The 13,318-nt window shown below is 42.6% G+C and overlaps 2 protein-coding genes across 4 annotated transcripts in view; one reads left to right on the top strand and one right to left on the bottom strand.

Moving 5' to 3' along the window:
• Positions 1-13,318, bottom strand: part of LOC135349474 (uncharacterized) — a 72,942-nt gene that overhangs the window by 56,263 nt on the left and 3,361 nt on the right. Inside the window, exons 6-20 of the mRNA XM_064547989.1 lie at positions 13,064-13,237; positions 12,754-12,882; positions 12,118-12,302; positions 11,791-11,875; positions 11,405-11,734; positions 10,241-11,129; positions 9,669-9,961; positions 9,280-9,455; positions 8,684-8,937; positions 8,240-8,417; positions 8,129-8,180; positions 7,680-7,921; positions 7,175-7,469; positions 6,623-6,889; positions 6,112-6,321 (exon numbers count right to left, since the gene is read on the bottom strand). Coding sequence (XP_064404059.1) covers positions 6,112-6,321; positions 6,623-6,889; positions 7,175-7,469; positions 7,680-7,921; positions 8,129-8,180; positions 8,240-8,417; positions 8,684-8,937; positions 9,280-9,455; positions 9,669-9,961; positions 10,241-11,129; positions 11,405-11,734; positions 11,791-11,875; positions 12,118-12,302; positions 12,754-12,882; positions 13,064-13,237 — 3,759 coding nt within the window. The remainder of the gene's footprint in view (positions 1-6,111; positions 6,322-6,622; positions 6,890-7,174; positions 7,470-7,679; positions 7,922-8,128; positions 8,181-8,239; positions 8,418-8,683; positions 8,938-9,279; positions 9,456-9,668; positions 9,962-10,240; positions 11,130-11,404; positions 11,735-11,790; positions 11,876-12,117; positions 12,303-12,753; positions 12,883-13,063; positions 13,238-13,318) is intronic.
• Positions 1,503-5,294, top strand: LOC135349485 (protocadherin Fat 2-like). Of its 3 annotated transcripts, none has more exons than XM_064548008.1 (7): positions 1,503-1,694; positions 2,500-4,039; positions 4,105-4,229; positions 4,293-4,442; positions 4,635-4,724; positions 4,784-4,927; positions 5,024-5,294. In XM_064548008.1, the coding sequence occupies exons 1-7, from the start codon at positions 1,640-1,642 to the stop codon at positions 5,071-5,073; spliced, it is 2,154 nt and encodes a 717-aa protein (XP_064404078.1). In that variant the 5' UTR covers positions 1,503-1,639; the 3' UTR covers positions 5,074-5,294. The 3 variants fall into 3 exon arrangements, with proteins under 3 accessions (XP_064404078.1, XP_064404079.1, XP_064404077.1); XM_064548009.1 differs by having other exon boundaries at positions 1,504-1,694; positions 2,500-3,836; positions 3,912-4,039; positions 4,105-4,442; XM_064548007.1 differs by having other exon boundaries at positions 1,504-1,694; positions 4,105-4,442.

Genomic DNA, 13,318 nt, shown 5'->3' with positions numbered 1-13,318 from the left:
CTACGCCTCGAGGCATAATTATTGGGCTGATTCACATACATGTACAAATACCGGTATCCCACAGTACATAGCTACAAGTAGGTATCTACAGCTATAGTCTAAAATATCCAATGGTACCTAATAAGGTATCTATAGGTGTCGTTTAAACATCCCTACCAATCGCTAAATTTACAGTTCTGCATTACAATATCTGTTCAGACAGGACCAGTCTCTCTTACGCCCTCGTGCTTCAGTGCAATATATTCCATACATCCCTTGTGCCCGTGTTATAAGTATTATTTAGAACACACCTAGCCAAGATTAAGTGTTTTAATCTGCGTGCCGAGGATGGCCTCAAGGTTAACGTGGTGCTCGAGGCGCAGCCGAGAGCATTACGCAACCGAGAGGCCATCCGAGTGCACCAGATTAAAACACGTGACTTGGCTAGGTGTGTTCTAAAGGATTTAGTGCTGTCACGTGAGCTCTAGCCTCGTGGCAGCTATGTCACGTGAGCTCTAGCCTCGTGGCAGCTAAATCTAGCTACATTTTAAATCAGTTGCTGGTGGCTAGCTAGCTAGCTAGACGTAATAGCAAGTTTTAGTAGGTTTGTAGATCCAGTAACTGATGCAAAGGAGAAGGAGATACGATCTAAAGCTATCTGGACTGACTGGGCATGTTCTCGACTTATTTCTCCTGCTGACCAACAGTCCCGATCCCACTATACTACTGGATATGCCTCCAGCTGATCTGGCTTACTGGATGGGAAACTTTGTGCGCAAACTATATGGCAATGAGTATCTGGTTTGCTCTTTTGGAAAGCTATGATATTCGAAGCACCTTTGATGAAACAATTGTATGGATCTGGCTTAGGTACAGGTATGTACATCTTCTAAGCAAGCTGAGCCTATTTCTTCAGACGAAAAAACGATGCTATATATGATGAAGTCAGCAATTTGGTACACATGAAACAAGTCGAAACAATAACATTCAACTTTCTAATACTTTTCAGCTTTGCTTGTGTACATATTCAATCTGCTTGTATTATTATTATAATTATGATGACATTCAGATTCAATCTGCTTGTATTATGGTTGTTTGATAAAAAGTGTGCATTAACAAACCAACTTAAAGCACACTTAACCAACTTATTTAATCCATGGTCACCTGACTGCTTTCAGATAAGCTGATTGGCTGGAGATCATGTGATCAGCACTAACTATAACAAATGGTCTTTTTTGCTACCTTTTTTATGCATGAACAATTACAACAGCAAGATTAAGGACGGCCTGGGAACGAGGCTAGCTTATCTCTAGCTCTTGATATCTTGTGTCAGAGGAGGTCCGACATGCGTGCACGAATCACTACAAGTTCAGTGCATTGTGGTCTGGACGTTATCACGTGACTGCAATGACATCAATGTACTGAACTTGTAGTGATTTGTGCACGCGTGTCAGACCTCCTTTAATCCTAAACTGCTGACTAGACACAAAAGTAGCGCCGACTCAGCACATTTATAGCTTTATTTTTGTACATGATCTCAACTTCCTTCCAACCTTCTCTGCAAGTAGTCTAAACATAGATTGATTTGAGAGTGGGAGGGGCTGGTTATAATACTGTCACTTGTTCACTAACTATAGACTGCAGCAAGCAGGAGAATCCCATGGATACTATGTCAACCCTTTTCACCGGAGTGATACTCTCTTCAATGCTGCTAGGTAATTCCAATGTAGACACAATCATAAAATTTAATGTCTGCACTTAAATAGCCATTCGCAGTTTGAAGTTTTCACTTGTAAATAGCCATCAGTTTGAAGTTTTTGCTTGATGAGAATTATAGGCCTCAGCACACTTTGCTGGCATGTACGCATGTGCATGTACTTATTGTGGTAACAATTTCTGTGTTGAATTGTGTTGTTAGCTATAGGCTCAAACTCCACAGAATATAATTATGATGCATGCACTCCCTAACTAATGTTATTCCTATGATATCGATGATCGAGTTTTGTTTCACTAAATGAACTCTGCCACAATAGACTGCGTAAGTACTCATACCCAAAGTATAAAGAAATCCTAGTGTTCATTGTTGTACTATAATTAGTATGGGATGGATGTACAGTGGACACGTTTGTAAATGGATAGACGTAATTTTGGAGAATAACTTTTCGACTGCACTACGACGACTATGCACACATATAGCCTTGGTTTTTATATCACGGTTGGTCCTTCCTATAAGTATATAATTATAGTAGCACTTATGCAGTCATTGTGGCAGAGTTCATATATTGAGGCAACAATACTAGGATATTGATGCTACCAGTTATTGGCTTAAGGCCCTAAGGGAGTGCATGCATCATTACATTCTGAGATGTCAAAAATATTTTCCAATTTTAAAATTCACCAGCTATGAATTTCAAATCACCTGTCAATTACATCATTGTGTGTAGAGGCTGTTTACTGTTTGTACGTTGATACACATGTAATCATGCAAGCTAGTTAAATGTTGTGTCGTACACTTTTCAGGTTTCCAATGTCTCCAGTTCAATGTGCTGAATAGTGGAAATGTGTATTACCTCTCTTCTCCTGAAAACACTGGTGATAATGGAGAAACGCTTGGTATTGTGACATGTACTGAGGATGGTGGTACTAGTCCTACTGGTCCTGTCACATATGTTATACTACAGCCAGTATCTGTACCATTTGTTCTTAATGGTAATACTGGAGTTCTTAGTCTTAAAACTGGAGAGATTCTGGACTACGAACAAAACCAACAGTACATATTTGACATATCCTGTTTTTATGATTCTGATTCATCTATCAGTGCGAGAGCTAGTGTTACGTTTTTAGTTGGACCTGTGAACGAGTTTATACCTGTTTTTAGTGATGTCTCTCTTCAAGTTACTATCTCAGAACTAACCCCAATTGGCATGGTCATAGTAGCAAGAGATTCTTCTGGTACTAGACAATACACTGTGAGTGATGGGGATAGCGGACCAGATGGAGAACTAAGATTCTTACCAAGTTCAGCAAACCCACCAGAACTTGATCAAGATTTCAGTTTGAGTAGGAATGGCTCACTAACTCTAGCTCAAACAATTGACCTAGACACCGGTATAATCCCAGTTAGACGTGTGACGTACCAAATAAGAGCTTGTGATGGAGATCGTGTGAAAGCAGATTGCCCATCAATTTCTATCGCATTATTTATCAGATCAGACAATGATAATCCTCCGATGTTTGAGCAAGAGGAATATACTGTTACTGTATCTGAGGCAACCCCCATTGGTACTAGTTTGATCACTGTGGTGTGTACTGATGCTGACCGCAATGGTGTGGGAGAATTTAGTGGCTTTACCGTTGAACAGCCCAATGCCCCAGTTCACATACTTAATAATGGATCTATATTTCTCAAAGACAGTCTTGATTTTGAGAACTCTTCTAGTGTTACGGTTTCTTTAGTTTGCTTAGATAGTGGTGGCTTACAAGATATTGCAACATTAGTGATCACCGTTAGACCAGAAAACGATGGTGTCCCCAGCTTCAGCACAACTCTCTTTGAGTGTACAGTGTGTCAACTAGCAATCGTTAGCGAAGAAATTTGTGAAGTTCAAGCAATTGACACTGATAATGACATAATCACATACACATTATCTGGACTAGGCAGTGAAAACTTTCAGATCAGACCAGACGGTGTGTTAGTATTAGTCTTGGCTGCTGAAGAATCTTTCTTTGATCTCACGGTCACTGCAAGCGATGGACTATTCAATTCCAGCATAAATGTGCGACTTGCTGTCAACGACTGTACTCCCGAGACCATCTCGGTAACTGCAAGCGATGGACTATTCAATGCCAGCACAACTGTGGGACTTGCTATCGACTGTTTGCTCTCCCTTCCGGTAACTGCAAGCAATGGACTATTCGATGCCAGCACAACTATGCGACTTGCTGTCGACTGTTTGCTCTCCATTCCTGAGATCATCATTGTAGCAGTTTGTGGTGTGGTCTTGATTTTAATGGTAATCATTGTCACTGTGATATGCTCCATTGGGTGCTACCATCAGTGGTAAGTGACTAATTGTGTGCAATCTTATAATTATAGTTGCCAACTTGTTCAACTTTAATTTGCAGGCTCATTAAGCACCACAAATTTGAGGATAGACTCTCTGCAAGAAGTGACAACATGGCCTCACGCGATCAAGAGCAGCTAAATTCAGTCCCACAGCGAGAAACAGTTTTCTCTGCAGATAATAATGGTCACATACACTTATATATACACTCTGGTACATGTTTTATGATCCTCTTTATTTCATATACAGATACTATTAAAGAGGTGTCCATCGAAATAAAAAATATCCATTACGTAAGCGCCCAAAGTGGTCAATCTACCGAAAGAAAATATGTTGAAACTGGAGATGATCAAGGTTACACCACTGTGATGTCCAAAAAGCAGAACAAACACTCAAAAAGTATTTGATTCATGCACGTATCACTGGTGCATACAGGGCCATACAATGATTACATTTGTTGTTCTGTTATTTAGGTTGATGAGCACTGCCATAATTTATAGATTAGCTATTATGAAAAAAGTCTTAGTACAAATGCAGTTAACAACATGTTAGCAAACAGTACTGAGTCATGGCATCGGTGAATCCCTACAGATAGTGACGGTGATGGTTTGTCAATTGAAGATGAAAATATCAAGTACGCAAGTGTGAGTGACTCGCAAAGTCTTTCAACAAACAATATCAGTGAGCATAAATAATTAATTTTTGAGTAAATATTTTTAAAGGTAGATCATTGATTTCAGCTTGTGAAGAAGAGAACTCTACTGCAAATGCTGTCGATAATGCCAGCGCCAATTGCACTGCTCCTATTGTGGACTTCAGTAACCATGACTATGCTACTGTCCTGCCCAAACATCTGAGGAACTATCAATCCTTCGCCACAGAAGGTAATTGATCATACTATGTACTTTCCCTGTAGCAATACTTATTCCACAGTGACGCATTCCCCCATGTATGTTATGCATGTCTTTATCTTGTTGCAGAGACCATTGATACTGAAACTAACTTGGAAAATGTGACAGCTATCTGTTAAGATAGCAAGAAGGCGCCAATGCAGTTGATTCACGAAGAATTATTAAAATAATTATGTGATGATTGTAGAAGTAGTGTTACAATGAATCACCACTAACGGAATGAATAATAAATTACTTAAGTGTTGTGCTGAGTATAATGATATAGAAATGTACTGTTGTCTTGTTATAGAACTGTGTGTAGCTGTGTTATGTTTCTTTACATGAAGTTTGTGTACTTTGATGATTTTTGTTTCAAAGACGTTGCGAATGTAAAACAGCAAATAGTATTGCACGACCATAACCAACAACCTACAGTTAGCATGGTTTCAAGCACATAGTTTGCAAGCCAGGCTCAGTTAAATGCTGCTGCTGCTGATACACATTCGATGGAATACTACTTTGAGTGCAGATATAGCTAGATCACAAACGTTAAGGTCTTAAAACTTTGAGCGGCTAATTCTAGGCAACCAGTGTACTGTAATCTGACAGTACAGTCTAGTCACAATAGGCATGCAGCTTTGCAGCTTTTTCCTGACTCTTGTAGCTAACAAACAGCTAGCGCTTTAGTGCAAGGCTAACTCATAAGTTGATTAGAAAGTTTGTGCGAACATGCTATGAAAGATTCTGAAGAGACTGCAACAACCTTCAATGTGAGTCAAACTAGCCATCTCGAGAAAGAAGCTTTAGTTTGCTAATCCACGAATGAAATCCTAGAGAACGTGGCTAGAAGTCTATAGAAGCTGTTAGTTTTCGTCGTATTGCAACCGTTGAGCAGTTATAGCTGGAACAGACACACAGACACACACACACACACACACAGACAGACAGACGGACACACAGACAGACACAGAAACACACACAGTCAGCTTTACCGTATCCCTCATTCGGCTATGCCTCGAGGTATAATTGATTCACATACATGTACTATAGAATACTGGTATTCTACAGTATAAGATACTGTATCCACAGCTAGATATCCTAATAAGGTATCTATAGGTGTCGTATTAACATCCCTACCAATCAGCTATCTTAATGAATTTACAGTCTTGTTACAATACCTGTTCAGACAGGACCAGTCTCTCTCCCTCCACTGACTCCACTCCAGTAATTGCAGGGATATTCCCTTTCTGAGTTGTGGGCGTGGTCAGTATGCCGGCAGCTGCCCCGAACAAACAGCCGAGGTGTGTGGTGAGGGAGGAGGTGGAGGTGGGGTCACTCAGGAGACTCAGGAGCGAATCATCAGACACAAAGTAAAGACGAGGGAACACCTACACACACACACACGGAGAGAGAGGTATAGACAATTCAACTGCAAGCATACGTACCAGTGACGTGCCCATGCACACTGGTCGGTGGTGGTGGTCAGTACTAACCACCTCTAGACAAAAGTAGACTACCTCTTAGGCCTAGTTTAATAACCACATATTAGGCTAGAAAATGTGTGTTGAATTGTTGAGGATTGAAAACACCCATTAATTGGACATAACTACAAACGTCTAGATGCTAATTAAAAACAAAGAACTTCAAGCCTCTTTCAAACATACTGGTATAATCATTTATTTCCCTCACCAATCGTTTTGAGGCAAGATAAGAGGCGAGAGATTTCTTGCAATCCTCGAGTCCCCTGGCGATGGTTGCCAGCTGCCCCTCTCTGGGGGAGTCCCCTCCTGTACAACACAGCAGGACACTCTTAGTCTGGTGAGCCGCCCTCATCAGCTTGACCCAGCTCTTATGAGTCGAGGCAAACTTGATGGCCTCTTCTGGGAAATCTTTGGCAGTGGAGGAGGTGTTGAAAACAGCCTCAAGGTTCTGCCACAACTCCTGTACTGACATCCACTGCGTGTGTGGGGGGAGGGAAGGAAAGGAAGTTAGTTACATGTATAATTTGCATACAGGAATGGGGTTCAAAATATACAGTATTCGTAACTATTGCAACTTTAAACTATTGGCACACACGTATAATTAAGCTGTTCATACTTGGATAAGAATCTTATACCTGTTGCAGGATGTCAGCTATGGTATGCACGCGGTACAATGGAATATTTACATATACACAACATGTAGTACTACATTGTAATAGAGGCTTTGCATAAGATTGCAGTGTGTAAAAACGTTATATACCTGTTGTAGGATGTCGGCCACATTCCCCAGTTTGATTGCCCACTGTGAGGCCTCCTCTCTCAGCGGTGATATGTGTTTAGATAACAGCATGGTGGCTAACAGAGTGTGCGCATGTTCCAGCTGCTCTATGAGCGAGAGAGTGTGCTCCTGCTCCAGTAGAGCATGTCCGTGGCTCTTATACGGGAGGAAGACCAGACTGGCCTCACTCCATTCTTCCTCTAGAGAGAAGAACCTCTCCTCAAGATCAAGCTCAGAGCCAGCACAGGACACTATCTCTTGAAGTGAAGAGAGGTGACTGCATAGACAAAATAATAGTGTATGTGGTCATATTGTACTCAGAGCTGTGTTCTCATCATAACAACTTCATCTATACATTGTACACTAGTAATAGAGCACTGATGGAAAATAGAACACTTTACAAACTAATTACCTTGGTCCTCCGAGTATTATCTAGTTACATGTAATTGTGCTTACTCAGTACTGTAAGATACAATAATTAGCTCACTGCAGTAGTCCAGCGTCTAGAAGGTGGCTCATCTTGAAGATGCTGCCCTCCAGTTGAAAGGTGCAGTTCACTACACTCATGACCTGCAGCCAGTGTCTGTTCTTGACCTCCTTAGAGTGCAGCTGCATGAGCAGAGGGAGTATCTGTCTGTACTGGGAGAGCTCTGTCTTGAGTTTCCTGGCTGCATCCCAATCTTGCTGCTCTAGGGGTAGTCTCTCGTAGGCACACCAGAATCCCTCCGTCTGGTGAAGGGAGTGGCAACATAATACATAAAGGGCCGGTATAATCATCAGATACATGTCATTTATATAGAGCAAAATCGGCCTGATGACCACAAAGCTAATACAATATACAGATATTGGGTTTCCAGCCTGTTGCATTACGTATATGTGCACAGCAATCGATCGTAATTATGTACATATTAAAAGGTACCACATGCAATGCCTGACCTGTTTAACCGCTTCGTCTAGATCAACCTCCGCCCACAGCTCTTGTCGAAACCTAACAAAATATCAGACAATTATTATTATTATTTTATATACTTATATCACTTGACTCACCTTTTATCAAAGTCAATGAATTGCTGATAGTTGTCATAGAGAGCGTGTAGGTAGGAAAGGTCTTGTTCTGTCTGATGCAGCTCTGGATAAGGGGTGGGGGGAATGTCCAACAGCTTCTGGACTGTCACTAAAAGATCACGCTGCAACTTGAGCTCTTCACAACCTTCCAGGAAAGAGCCTGCATGGAGAGTCCCATGTAAATAAGACAATTATGCATGGCTAAAACTCTCATCAGGCATTACTGCACGGCATCACTGGAAACAGTATTTGCCAAATATTGATAAACAAGACAAAAGGAACAAATGAACCACACACACGAACACACACACACACACACACGTTCCTCACACACCCACACACCCACACACCCACACACACTCACACACTCACACCACACACCCACACCCACACCCACACACACACCCACCCACACACACTCCTCACCCAATCTGATAGCTGCTTCACTGGGAACGAGGCCAGGCACGAGTGGTCCCTCGGTGTCAAAACTGTTCCGGAACTGAATGGTCCTAACGACAAACGCCTTCACTTGTTTGTCCACCTCCCTCTCAAAGAAGCGCCTCTGCTCCGACAGCAGCTGGTGTTGGACATGCTCTGCTAGGTCAGTGAGTGCCCGCCAGTCATCCCTCAGTGAGTCTACCTGCTGTACTTCAGCGCGAGGCAGATGAGGGTTGTACTCCCTGGGATAATTACACGTCGTCAATAGAGACAGATGAAATATTGCTCACTAGACAGTTAGTTAAGTAATTGCAAGTACTATTCATACAGCTTGCATACAAGTATTTATTGTCATCACTTTACATGTGCGTATATTCCACTTATGTTTTCTGATCAATTTTGGACTGTAAAACTTGTCTATTGTGGTAGCCTATAAAGCAGGTCACCCTCTATAATACAGCCAGGTTAATCTCTATAGCTAAGCAGTTGGCGTGTGTTAGCAGGCCACCTATTTATTACAGCGGTCTGCCAAGGGTGACCACTACAGAGACAGGCTTCACTATACTATGCAGCTGGAGGCTCACCTCAGCATAGTGTAGAGTCTCTCCACTGGGAGGTACAGTTCATCAATGAGGTTCTGCATGTCAGTAATGGTGTGCAGTAGCTCAAGAGTGCTCTTGAGTTGATCCAGTGTCTCCACTGGGCAGGACAGCTGGTGGAGCATGGCCTCTCTCTGGCTCACCAGAGACTGGAGGGAGGACTGCAAGGGGAGGGGAGAGCATGTAGCTATGTAAAAATACGTTAATGAGTCATACATAATTATGCATGCAATGTACACGTAGCAATATATACAGCCATTGCTACAATTGTCTATACACTGACTGTATTTACAGATTTATAGATGAATACTTACGTAGTTCGAGTGCAATTTTTATCCAAAAACAAAAAGGGGGGGTTAAAAAAACTGACTTACTTTGCCTTGTCCGTGTAAAAAAGAAGCAAACTCAATCTTCCAAGCCACGGCTAGAGCTCTGAGTGAGTTCTTGACGGGTAGAGAGGAGAGTTGGAGGTGACCAACACTAAACACCGAGCGGAGTCCATCGATCTTATCCTCTAGTACCATAAAGTTCTCGATGTGAGAGGAGCAGTCGTGAGGCTGTGGTAGTGAGGTGAGCAGATACTTGCATGTGGCATGCATGTCTTGCTGCCAGAGGAAGTCATACAGACGCAGTGACTGGAGGCACTCTTCTATCCTGGGAGACACACCTGCACCAGAGTACACGCATAGGATAATAAAATTATGACTTTTCTGCAAAAATTATATACAGCTATAAGCACATTACAAGGTGCACCATTGCTTGCTAAATACATACATACCTACCTAGACATGATAGCGAGATATTGTAAAATCTACGTGCACAATATTGATAGCGAGTTCCAACCACGCCCAGATACAATATATACCAGGCCTACCATTATATTAAAAAAATATCCGAGACATGGCGACAAGACATGCATTAATTGGACCTTGTAATGTTCCCATACCTTCCATAGCTTGCAAAATACTCTCATGGAAATATCGTATAGTCCCGTTAGACTCTAATACTTCGTACAGGCGTCTACCAGCATTAGGCCCCGCCCACCATACCACCAGATGAAGCACACGAGCAATCGCCCCCGACACTTGAGATAGATGTGATTGCACTTCATCCAGACTGGGTTTCAAACAAATACGTGGAATGAGAAAGTGAACTTCAACCTCTAGCTGCAGCGGTGGAGTGGACTTGGTTTTGTCAGGAAGGAGAATAGTTTGTGAGATGGAGTTGATCAGATCATTTTCTAGTTCTGTAGCACTGTTGCCTTTAGCCGGCGAATCTGGCAGATTGAAGGAAACGTTTTTCGATTTTGCTTTGATGGTTTTCGAGATTGTTGTATTGGAATTGGACCTGCTGCGGCCGGTGTCTGATTCCAGATCTCCGCTGCTCCATAGACAAGAACAGAGTTGGTCGTGAGATTTCACAACCATCTTACCGACTTTATCGAACACTATCTCACAAAACTTTACCAGCACGGCTTCTTCAACTGATCCCAGCTTACTCAACACTTGCGCCAAAAAGTGACTAGACGTTGCCCCTAAGGTAGCCACACTTGTATTGCGTGTGGACTGGGCCCCAGACAGTACCCCACTGTGTGCTGTACTGTGCAGAGCTTTCTTGCTGTTCTCACTGCTACCCGTACTGAGGAGGGCTTGTTGATGAGGGGCACTCATCTCCAGGGCTGTGGTTATCAGGCCGAGGGTTCTGTCCTCCCCTTCTCCTGAACAGAGGGAGATTATTTCCAGTAGGGCCGTTCGAATAGTGAGTACGTTTGTAAGGAGACTGTTGGAGCGATCGGTAATTGAGGAGAGGATCACTTTAGTGAATTCATTCGGGTGCTGGGAATGGGACAAAAGAGGACCAACCATTACACATACACTTGTACACATACCTATAGGTACTGTGAAACCTGTCTACAATTGGGGCTGCTGTAATAAAGAGGTGCTCTAAATACTATAAAGTGTAACTATGATGATAGACAGTTTTCCTGCACTAAACAATAGTTGATCATGAACATTGCTAACAGTTGCACATGCAGGTATATTAATTTGAAAAAGTATAATGGGTTTCATACATGTATACGTACACAATGTTCATTACTATGGTAACATACCCAGCTCTTGGATGTGGCCAGGCGGAGATCAAACAGTGAGCTGGTGGACATCTCCTCCAGACAGTGATACACTTTATCACTCAGAATCTCCCGCACTCTTCCCACCAGCTCTCTCAGAGAGGACACATTAGTGTTGACTTTATACAGATAAGCATCGATGTTCAATAGACTCCAAGTGAGGGTGGTCCAACCAGGCATGAGCGTTCGCACACACCCATCAATGGTGGACGCTAATAACGGCTTGATAAGCGGGTCTAGCGAATGTTGGATGGAGTAGAAATCGTTGAGAACGTGTTCCAGTTGCTGCTTGAATTGCTTGACACGACTTCCCTAGAGGGGGTAGTATCAATAATTTCAACATGCTATGGTCCAGTTAGGAGGGGTACCTGTGCTAGCAGTAGTTTCGTAGAGTCAGGAATGGCCACTCCCATTCCGAGCAGAGCCTTGGACTCAGCCATTAGTTGGAGAAGTCTGTACAGTACAACAATAGTATAAACCGTACAGTGAACGCGTACCACATGATTTCATACAAGTACCGGTAGTATACATTATTTTGTAGGTATATTAGCGATATTATTTTTGCAAAGCCATGCATTAACACTCGCAAAGTTTGCATGTTTAACGCATTGCAAAACATTGCATGAATGAGTAAATACAAGTTTTTCACACACACAAAAGAATGCTTGTGTCCACCTACATGTATATGCGCTCACCTCTGACTGCAGTTGACCCTAACCACGACCCCTCTCTCTCCGTCCTCGTGCTGTGCTAGGAGGGTGCTCTGAAGCCCCGCCCTCCCAGTCTCCACTCCACCCCTCCACTGACTCAACCACAACACCTCGTACTTCAGGAGGGCAGTCACTAGACGATTGTATAGTCTGCTCACATACACTGACTCCTGCAAAATAGAACACAGAGACAGTGTCACAACAAAGTACCGTCATAGTGTACCACACAACAGTTTGATACATATAAGCATTCTACATTAAGGGTTTTTTGGGGTAGTGACTTTTTTAATTATAGGCTACGTAGATATCACCTAAGTGAGCAGTCAAATAATGGTTAACCCAAATAATTGCAAGTCCTCAATAATTGTTACCCAATAAGAAGTGTGATGGCACTTACATGTACACATGATGGTTTCAAACTATACAAGCATACAACATCTTTCAACAGCCATAACTTTAGGATTCTGAAAGCAATTGATTAAACGGGAGGGGGGTCGTACAGGTACTGCACAACACTGCATGTGTACACCAGCATCTGAGCAGGTCACCTTTTGGATATTATATAAGTAATTCCTGTGATCAGATGCACACTATAATTATATCCATGCACCAGGTCCTGACCTTCGATTGCAGTACAGACCCCTCCTGTTTGAAGGCCACCATCGGCTCCTCCACTCTCCTTAGCAGCTGTCTGGCCCAGGACACGGCCCCGGCCACTGGAGGGGCATTACGACTCACAGGGGGACAACCCTGCAATCAGTGCCACACTTAATCACACAAATATCTCTGATTCTATATACACTTCAATTTACATATACACTATCATCAACAGCTATTATACATCAATAAAATTGGACGCTCTAGACTCAAGATGAGCCCTCAAAGGTAGCTACGTAATAATGAACTAGTATTATATAACACGAGCTCCCACCTTGTTCCTCTCATAGTGTGCCTGTATCTCCTCTAGCTCAGTGAAGTACCGACTGAAGGCCAGGCTCATGCAGCGATGGACTGCCTCACGGAGAGCAACTCGTCTCGATACAGGGGAGAAACGTGAGACCACGTCTAAAGCACGACAAGAACTGCCCACATCAACAAATACTGCCTGTATGTATAAAAAGAGGGGGCCGGGGTGCACAAATAGCTAGAGAAATAAACTACTACTTCATAATTATGTATACACATG

This window comes from Halichondria panicea, chromosome 16 (assembly GCF_963675165.1).
Source record: "Halichondria panicea chromosome 16, odHalPani1.1, whole genome shotgun sequence".
In the NCBI taxonomy this organism is placed as follows: domain Eukaryota; kingdom Metazoa; phylum Porifera; class Demospongiae; order Suberitida; family Halichondriidae; genus Halichondria; species Halichondria panicea.
Note: the sequence above shows the minus strand (reverse complement) of the source record. Positions and strands in the feature narration are given on the sequence as shown.